At 41.6% G+C, this 9,558-nt stretch overlaps 1 protein-coding gene across 1 annotated transcript; it reads left to right on the top strand.

The window, feature by feature from the left end:
• On the top strand, nucleotides 1-2,898 carry LOC118881125 (PRAME family member 4-like). The gene is made up of 3 exons (XM_036825609.1): nucleotides 1-287; nucleotides 740-1,312; nucleotides 2,325-2,898. Exons 1-3 carry the CDS (start codon nucleotides 1-3, stop codon nucleotides 2,896-2,898), a joined length of 1,434 nt encoding a protein of 477 aa, XP_036681504.1.
• The last annotated feature ends 6,660 nt before the right edge of the window (nucleotides 2,899-9,558 follow it).

Raw genomic sequence — 9,558 nt, forward strand, 5'->3', positions numbered from 1 at the left:
ATGAGTGTCTGGAACCCACTCAGACTCTTGGACCTAGCAGCAATGGACCTGCTGAGGGATGAGGCCTCAGCCATCTCCACTTTGGAGTATCTGCCCACCGAGCTCTTCCCACCACTGTTCATTTTGGCCTTCTACGGGAGACACAGTGAGACCCTGAAGGCCATGGTGCAAGCCTGGCCCTTTGTCCGCCTGCCTCTGGGGGGTCTGATGCAGATGCCTCACCGGGGGACCTTACAAGCAGTGCTGGATGGTATTGATGTCCTAGTTGCCCAGCAGGATCGCCCCAGGTGAGTCTGATCCAGGTATCCTGGTAGAGTCCTAGACATCCTTGAGAGGCAGCTGGTGTCATAAGAGTGGGTGGCCAGCTGATGGACTAGAGGCTTCTGATGATGCCAAACGAAGAGGCTCAGAGGCCTTGGCCATTGCTGAGTTCACTTTGGGAAATGCCTTCCAGAAATGTAGGAGTACCTAAGATGAAAGGGCACCTGAAGGAACATGCCCCCACATCTTTCTAGTGATGCTTAATGTACTAGAAGTGGAGAACCAGGAAGGATGGAAGGGGAAACAAGATGGAGGAAGGTGAGGCAGAGAGGGAAGAAGAGGGCAAGGCAGCAGGTGATGTCAGGAATGTGAAGTAAAAGCACACGTGGGAAGTCTGAGTGTTGCCTAAATTCTGAGACTGTGGTTTCATTATGTGTGGCTCTTAAACCATCGCTGCCAATCTTCTGTTTCCCCACAGGAGGTGCAAGCTGCAGGTTCTGGATTTAAGGAATACTGGACAGTATTTCTGGAGGATGTGGTCTGGATCCAGTTCCCATGTGCACTCAAGCTCAATGATGGCACCAGTGGCTGAGGACAGTTCAAGAACAAAGCAGCCGTTAGCTCTGTTGGAGGTGTATGTAGAACTTCGTCTCAAGGAAAGTAACCTGGATGAATTCCTCATCGACCTTATCAGGTGGGTGGAGCAGAGAAAAGGTTCCATACACCTGTGCTGTAAGAAGCTGAAGATCATTACAACGTCCATGGAAAACATTAAGGAAGTCCTGAGTAGGGTGCAGCTGGACTGTATCCAAGAAGTGCAAGTTAATAGCACCTGGCATCTGTCTACCCTGGCCATGTTTGCTCCTCTCCTGGGCCAGATGAGTAATGTGCAGAGACTCTTTCTCTCCCATGTCTACTTGTCTGCCTTTGAGGAGCAGGAACAGCAGCACATTGTCCAATTTACCTCTCAGTTCCTCAGACTTCACCACCTCCGGGATCTCTATATGGAATCTCCCTCCTTTCTTGAAGGTTGCCTGGACCAAATGCTCAGGTAAGTGTGGCCACACTGGCTGAGTAACAATAAACACAACAATAGAATGTGAATGCATTGTCTCCTTTGCTGCTGTATCTTGAAGTGTGGTATAACATAACCACACAAATCAAGGTAGAGGGCTAAACTGGCAGAGAGGCTCTGGAAAAGGACACCATGATAAAAAGGTACAGATTAGAACATTCAGATCTATCAATGGAGGTTTTGTGATTTCTGCCTTAGGAAGAGATATCTATCTTTAATCAGATGACCTAGTAAAATATGTAAGCTGACCTGAACATTTCTAAAGAGAAGCTCTGTGCTCACCCGTTTAGTGACCACAGTGAGCCTGTCTCAAATTCATTTCAGCAAAAGTTGTGTTGTGCTCCAGATAAGGTAATTAACATATGGGAAATGCATGATTCTGGAGAGGATGGTTAAGGAGCTGGAGCCAAAAGGATTAAAAAAAGGGGTAGGTGATTTGCAGGTGATGCAGGGGTATAAGTGAGCCCCTGTAGACTGGAAAACCACAGTTGATTTGGGAACTTGTCCAGGTTGGTTTTCTATGCTTATCACCCAGGACTCTCACTTGGCCTGAGATATAGGTGCTGGGGGCCCAAGCATGGACTGAAGGAACCTGAGTTGAAAACACTTTTTTTCGTGTCCCCCAATATTAAACCACAGTTTCATGTCTCCCAATATTAAAATTCAGTGGTGCCACTTGATTGAAACTCTGTGTAAGACTCTCCGCTGAGCATGTTTTAGTCCATGCCATAATCTTCATTCATCCTCATAAGGAAGTAGAGTAAATTTTATTCTGCTTGACAGATGAGGAAAGAGAGCTTTCAAGATTCTGTGAGCTTGACCCAGTCACACAAGGAAGATGAAAGGACTCAGGCTAAAATGAGATTGGGTATCCTGGGTATTGACCTTTATCTGATGGTCAGAACAACCTTGACCTTGGGCTTTTCTCTCACCTGGAGTTCACCTGCCACTTCAGTTTTCAAGACCTAATTCCTTGGTTTCTCTCCAGCTGCCTGAAGACCCCCTTGGACAACCTCTCAATAACCAACTGCCTGCTTACAGAATCAGACTTGACACATCTGTCCCAATGCCTGAACATCAGTCAGCTAAAAGCCCTGGATCTGAGTGGTGTCACTCTGACCAACTTTAGTCCTGAGCTCCTCCAAGTTCTGCTGGAGAAAGTTGCAGCCACTCTCCAGGAACTGGACTTAGATCTGTGTGGGATCATGGACTCCCAACTTGAGGCCATCCTGCCTGCCCTGAGCCACTGCTCCCAGCTCAGGACCTTCAGCATGTGTGGGAACCTCCTCTCCATGGCCATCATGGAGAAGCTGCTGCAACATACCTCCGGGCTGCTCAGTTTAAGTCAAGAGCTGTACCCTGCCCCTCGGGAGAGTTACAGCTCTCAGGGAGATTTCCACCCAGAGAGACTTGTCCAGATTAAGGCTGAGCTGTTGAAGATCCTTAGAGACTTAGGACGTCCCAGAACTATCTGGATTAACTCCAGCCCCTGTCCTCACTGTGGAGAAAACACATTCTATCATCCCGAGCCTGTTGTATACAGCTATAATACCCCTGCCTAGTTGGTATTCTGCCTAGTTCTCTATCAAAAACTTTCTTCTGAGAACTTGGACTCTGAAATCTAGGCAAAGGTGCCTCCTGAAGGGAAAACTGACCCATGGTTTCCAACATCTGATCAATGTGAATGGGGAAAGGAAAGGTGATCCAGCAAGGGTGCAGGATTGCAGGGGGAAATCTTGACTCAGGTAGTTGATGGGACATTCAGGAATATGTGTTTATAGAGTCTGAAATATTGATCTAAGTTTCTGGAAGGAAGTTCAGGCTTGAGATGCACATGTTGGAGTTAGCCCTGGGTGGATGGCTGTAAATAAATGGTCAGAAATAAAGAGACTCCCAGTGTAAACCGACTGCTGCCCCCCATGATGTATTATTCTGTTTTTGCAGTTTATACCTCAGTAATCTTCAGTTACTGGTAAAAAGAAAAAAAAAAAACAACCAAAAAAAGGCATTGAGTTGTCTATAATCTGAAACCTTACCATTCCTGCAAATTCTTTATTCTATCTGGGGCATCTCTTACCACATTGCTTATTTCTGTGGCTGTTCAGTGTGTTAATACACACAACAAGGGGAACATACTCAGTGGCCAGTGAGCCAATAGCATGAAGAGCTCTTGGCAGGGTCCTCACTGCTGACTCAGGCCACGATCCTGGACATGAGTAGTCCTCATTGTTATCCTGGTGGGTCCTTTAGTCTCAGTTTCCGGTCTTTGTATGTGCTGGGAAAAAGCTTCACTACACAATGCCCATGGTTCTGGAAGGTGTTATCTATACAACTAAGCTGAGCCTCTGGTCCTCACCAACCCATGCCTGTCATTGGTGGGTAGTGGTCCTTCTTGAATTAACCTAGTTGTGGCCAGTATAGACATCCAAATTCCTTTTGGCAAAATTTTAAAACCATGTAGGCATGTAACATGTTTTTAGTATTTTTATAGTGTGTTAAAAATTATACCATTTGGGGGGACTAGTTCATGTCAATTAGAGATTGACTTTATTCCCTTAATACCTCCTGATTCTCCCCGTTATGGAAAACGGGCATAGAATGTTTTGACATCAGCATATCAGGATATATAACAAATACCTGTTATGTACCTCATACAACTCATAGTCTGCTGTCCCCATCAACAGTTTCACGTCCTCGGATTCAACCAACTTCAGATGGTTTAGTGCTATATTTACTATTGAAAAATATCTTCATGTAAGTGGACCCAAGCAGTTCAAACCCATGTTTCCAGTGTCAGCTGTATATATAGTTATATATTAGAGGGGAGTTATTATGGGAAGGGGCTTACATGGTTCCAGAGGCTGAGAAGTCCCACAGTCTGCTGTCTCTAAGCTAGAGAACCAGCAAAGCTGATGGTATAACTCAGACCAAAGTTTAAGGCTGATAAACAGTGGAACTGACAGTGTTATTCCAAGTCTGAGGCTGAAGGCCTGATAACCAGAGGACCCCTGGTGTAAGTTCAGAGTATGAAGTCTCTAGAGCCACAAGCTTCAATGTTCATGGGCAAGAAGAGAGAGAAGGTGAGAATTGGATTTTTTGTTCCATTCAGGCCCCCAAAGGATAGGATTATGCCCACTACATTGGTGAAGGCAGATCTCTTCCTTCAGTCTATGGATTAAAATGCTAATCTCTTCCAGAAACACCCTCCCAGACACACCCAGAATTATTGTTTTACCAGATATCTGGGCATTCCTTCTCCAAGGTGACTCAAAATTAACCATCACAGTCACCCTAAACAAAAGGCACCCAAATGAAGACTCCTCATTACAAAATCAAAGACTGGTGTTATTGGCTCGGGGGAGGAATAGGATATAAGGGTGGGAGGACTTTAGGCAAGGGCCTCATTTTCCCCGTAACATGAAGATAATGGCGCACACTCAAGCTACAGGATTTCAACACGAATCGATAGACAATGTTAGTTGGTGGCCTGGCACAGGACCTGACATGCAGTAAGAGCTCAGCAATAGGGTCTTTCCCTTGTTTTTCCCTCCTGGTGGACACCCCCACTATCTTCATCCTCTAGTTTACCCTCTATTCCTGACAATGTGAATGAGAGCAGAATCCAGGGTGTGAAGTGGGACTCAGCTTATACGTGTGGCACCAAAGAATCCTGATTCACCCAGGGTGCTTTAGCAGCCAGTGCAAGGAGGGGGACAGAGAAGAGATTGGATTCCTCTCTAGTGATTATTGGGTAGACATTCTGAGCCTCAGAACTTTTAGACACCTACTGGTAGACCAGACCAGAGGATATAAATTAGTTTTGCAAGCAGAACTATATAATTCAGTATTTTTAAAAAATCTTGAAACCGCTATGTGGCTTTTTGGGGGGGCTCTGAAGAGCTCGGGTTCTTTATGTCCCCCATGCAGAAAGAATTCAGTGAGAGGCAAAGTGATAGATAAGAAGTGATTTATTAGGATAGGATGCTTGTGAGGCTTACAAGCGGGTGGGCAACAGGGTGCTGCCCTGGAGAACTTAGTGGGTTACAGTTTTATAATCAAAGGAAAAGTGGGGAGGAAGAAAAGACAACCTTCTTCTGCATTCTTGAGTAGACGTCATGCCTCCATCATCAGCTCCTCCTCCAGGTTGGACAGGGGAGTTTTCTTGTCCCTACATGGTCAAGCCTGGACTGTTATGGCACTATGGAAAAATTATTTTAGGTCTCAGTACAATGAGGGTCTTTCACTTTGAAATGCCACCTTTCCATATATTATTGTTTTTCATGTGGGCAGAGAGCATGTCCTAGGGGTCACTAACTTACTGAGCTCACTGGGCAGGATGTGGGTCTCATGCCACCATTTTTTTATTGTTTGGGGGCATGTCTCATGTTTCTGTTGCATGGTTTTGTTGCTAAGCACGCCTGCTTGGTTTTGTGGTCAAGCAAACCTGTTTTCGTAAGTGATCATTAACTTACAGGGGTCCCCCATATATTTTTTTTACTTAGTCCCCTAGTGGGATTATCTATTTAATTACCTACGTTGTCCCTTTACTCTGTCCCTATCAATCTTATATTATGTAAATGCTAGTTGAGTAAATAATTGCACTGTAATTTCTATAAATAATAAAGGTATAAATGTTCTTTAAAAATTATAAAGTATCCTTTATCAAAGATAAGGTGACCATATCTGCGTGGGTTTATCTCTGGGCTTTCTATCCTGTTCCACTGATCTATATTTCTGTTTTTGTGATAGTACCATACTGTCTTGATTATTGTAGCTTTGTAGTATAGTCTGAAGTCAGGGAACCTGATACCTCCAGCTTCCTTTTTCTTTCTCAAGATTGCTTTGGCTATTGGGGGTCTTTTGTGTTTCCATACGAATTGTGAAATTTTTTGCTCTAGTTCTGTGAAAAATGCCAGTGGTAGTTTGATAGGGATTGCATTGAATCTGTAGATTGCTTTAGGTAGTAGACTCATTTTCACAATGTTGATTCTTCCAATCCAAGAACATGGTATATCTCTCCATCTATGTGTATCATCTTTAATTTCTTTCAACAGTGTCTTATAATTTTCTGCATACAGGTCTTTGTCTCCTTAGGTAGGATTATTCCTAGGTATTTTATTCTTTTTGTTGCAATGGTAAATGGTAGTGTTTTCTTAATTTCACTTTCAGATTTTTCATCATTAGTGTATAGGAATGAAAGAGGTTTCTGTGCATTAATTTTGTATCCTGCTACTTTATCAGATTCATTGATTAGCTCTAGTAGTTTTCTGGTAGCATCTTTAGGATTCTCTATGTATAGTATCATGTCATCTACAAACAGTGACAGCTTTACTTCTTCTTTTCTGATTTGGATTCCTTTTATTTCTTTTTCTTCTCTGATTGCTGTGGCTAAAACTTCCAAAACTATGTTGAATAATAGTGGTGAGAGTATGTTGAATAATAGTGGTGAGAGTGGGCAACCTTGTCTTCTTCCTGATCTTAGTGGAAATAATTTCAGTTTTTCACCATTGAGGACAATGTTGGCTGTGGGTTTGTCATATATGGCCTTTATTATGTTGAGGTAAGTTCCCTCTATGCCTACTTTCTGGAGGGTTTTTATGATAAATGGGTGTTGAATTTTGTCGAAAGCTTTCTCTGCGTCTGTTGAGATGATCATATGGGTTTTCTCCTTCAATTTGTTAATATGGTGTATCACATTGGTTGATTTGCGTATAGTGAAGAATCTTTGCATTCCTGGGATAAACCCCACTTGATCATGGTGTATGATCCTTTTAATGTGCTGTTGGATTCTGTTTGCTAGTATTTTGTTGAGGATTTTTGCATCTATGTTCATCAGTGATATTGGTCTGTAGTTTTCTTTTTTTGTGACGTCTTTGTCTGGTTTTGGTATCAGGGTGATGTTGGCCTCGTAGAATGAGTTTGGGAGTGTTCCTCCCTCTGCTATATTTTGGAAGAGTTTGAGAAGGATAGGCGTTAGCTCTTCTCTAAATGTTTGATAGAATTCGCCTGTGAAGCCATCTGATCCTGGGCTTTTGTTTGTTGGAAGAGTTTTAATCACAGTTTCAATTTCAGTGTTTGTGATTGGTCTGTTCATATTTTCTATTTCTTCCTGGTTCATTCTCGGAAGGTTGTGCATTTCTAAGAAGTTGTCCATTTCTTCCAGGTTGTCCATTTTATTGGCATAGAGTTGCTTGTAGTAGTCTCTCATGATCCTTTGTATTTCTGCAGTGTCAGTTGTTACTTCTCCGTTTTCATTTCTAAATCTGTTGATGTGAGTCTTCTCCCTTTATTTCTTGATGAGTCTGGCTAATGGGTTATCAATTTTTTATCTTCTCAAAGAACCAGGTTTTAGTATGATTGATCTTTGCTATTGTTTCCTTCATTTCTTTTTCATTTATTTCTGATCTGATCTTTATGGTTTCTTTCCTTCTGCTAACTTTAGGGGTTTTTTTTTTGTTCTTCTTTCTCTAATTGCTTTAGGTGTAAGGTTAGGTTGTTTTTTGAGTTGTTTCTTGAGGTAGGATTGTGTTGCTATAAAATTCCCCCTTAGAACTGCTTTTGCTGCATCCCACAGGTTTTGACTCATCATCGTTTTCATTGTCATTTGTCTCTAGGTATTTTTTTATTTCCTCTTTCATTTCTTCAGTCATCTTTTGGTTATTTAGTAGTGTACTGTTTAGCCTCCATGTGTTTGTATTTTATACAGTTTTTTTCCTGTAATTGATATCTGGTCTCATAGCGTTGTGGTCAGAAAAGGTACTTGATATGATTTCAATTTTCTTAAATTCACCAAGGCTTGATTTGTGACCCAAGATATGATCTATCCTGGAGAATGTTCCATGAGCACTTGAGAAGAAAGTGTATTCTGTTGTTTTTGGATGGAATGTCCTATAAAAATCAATTAAGTCCATCTTGTTTAATGTATCATTTAAAGCTTCTGTTTCTTTATTTATTTTCATTTTGGATGATCTGTCCATTGGAGAAAGTGGGGTGTTAAAGTTCCCTTCTATGACTGTGTTACTGTCAATTTCCCCTTTTATGGCTGTTAGTATTAGCCTTATGTATTGAGGTGCTCCTATGTTGGGTGCATAAATATTTACAATTGTTATATCTTCTTCTTGGATTGATCCCTTGATCATTATGTAGTCTCCTTCTTTGGCTCTTGTAATAGTCTTTATTTTAAAGTCTATTTTGTCTGATATGAGAATTGCTACGCCAGCTTTCTTTTGATTTCCATTTACATGGAATATCTTTTTCCATCCCCTCACTTTCAGTCTGTATGTGTCGCTAGGTCTGAAGTGGGTCTCTTGTAGACAGCATATATACGGGTCTTGTTTTTGTATCTATTCAGCCAGTCTGTGTCTTTTGGTGGGAGTATTTAATCCATTTACATTTAAGGTAATTATCGATATGTATGTTCCTATTCCCATTTTCTTAATTGTTTTGGGTTTGTTATTGTAGGTCTTCTCCTTCTCTGGTGTTTCCTGCCTAGAGAAGTTCCTTTAGCATTTGTTGTAAAGCTCGTCTGGTGGTGCGAATCCTCTTAGCTTTTGCTTGTCTGTAAAAGTTTTAATTTCTCCATCAAATCTGAATGAGATCCTTGCTGGGTAGAGTAATTTTGGTTGTAGGATTTTTCCTCTCATCACTTTAAATATGTCCTGCCACTCCCTTCTGGCTTGCAGAGTTTCTGCTGAAAGATCAGCTGTTAACCTTATGGGGATTCCCTTGTGTGTTATTTGTTGTTTTTCCCTTGCTGCTTTTAATATTTTTTCTTTGTATTTAATTTTTGATAGTTTGATTAATATGTGTCTTGATAAAGGAGGCAAGCATATACAATGGAGAAAAGACAGCCTCTTCAATAAGTGGTGCTGGGAAAACTGGACAGCTACACATTAAAGAATGAAATTAGAACACTCCCTAACACAATACACAAAAATATACTCAAAATGGATTAAAGACCTAAATGGAAGGCCAGACACTATCAAACTCTTAGAGAAAACATAGGCAGAACACTCTGTGACATAAATCACAGCGAGATCCTTTTTGACCCAGCTCCTAGAGAAATGGAAATAAAAACAAAAATAAACAAATGGGACCTAATGAAACTTAAAAGCTTTTACACAGCAAAGGAAACCGTAAACAAGACGAAAAGACAACCCTCAGAATGGGAGAAAGTATTTGCAAATGAAGCAACTGACAGAGGATTAATCTCCAAAATTTAC

Source organism: Balaenoptera musculus, chromosome 1 (assembly GCF_009873245.2).
Source record: "Balaenoptera musculus isolate JJ_BM4_2016_0621 chromosome 1, mBalMus1.pri.v3, whole genome shotgun sequence".
Classification (NCBI taxonomy): domain Eukaryota; kingdom Metazoa; phylum Chordata; class Mammalia; order Artiodactyla; family Balaenopteridae; genus Balaenoptera; species Balaenoptera musculus.

Bases quoted from the DNA above. Each gene is read 5' to 3' on its own strand.
- LOC118881125 (XM_036825609.1), top strand. From the start codon at position 1: ATGAGTGTCTGGAACCCACTCAGACTCTTGGACCTAGCAGCAATGGAC. The intron at 288-739 runs GTGAGTCTGATC...GTTTCCCCACAG, and splicing joins GCCCAGCAGGATCGCCCCAG to GAGGTGCAAGCTGCAGGTTC. The intron at 1,313-2,324 runs GTAAGTGTGGCC...GTTTCTCTCCAG, and splicing joins TGCCTGGACCAAATGCTCAG to CTGCCTGAAGACCCCCTTGG.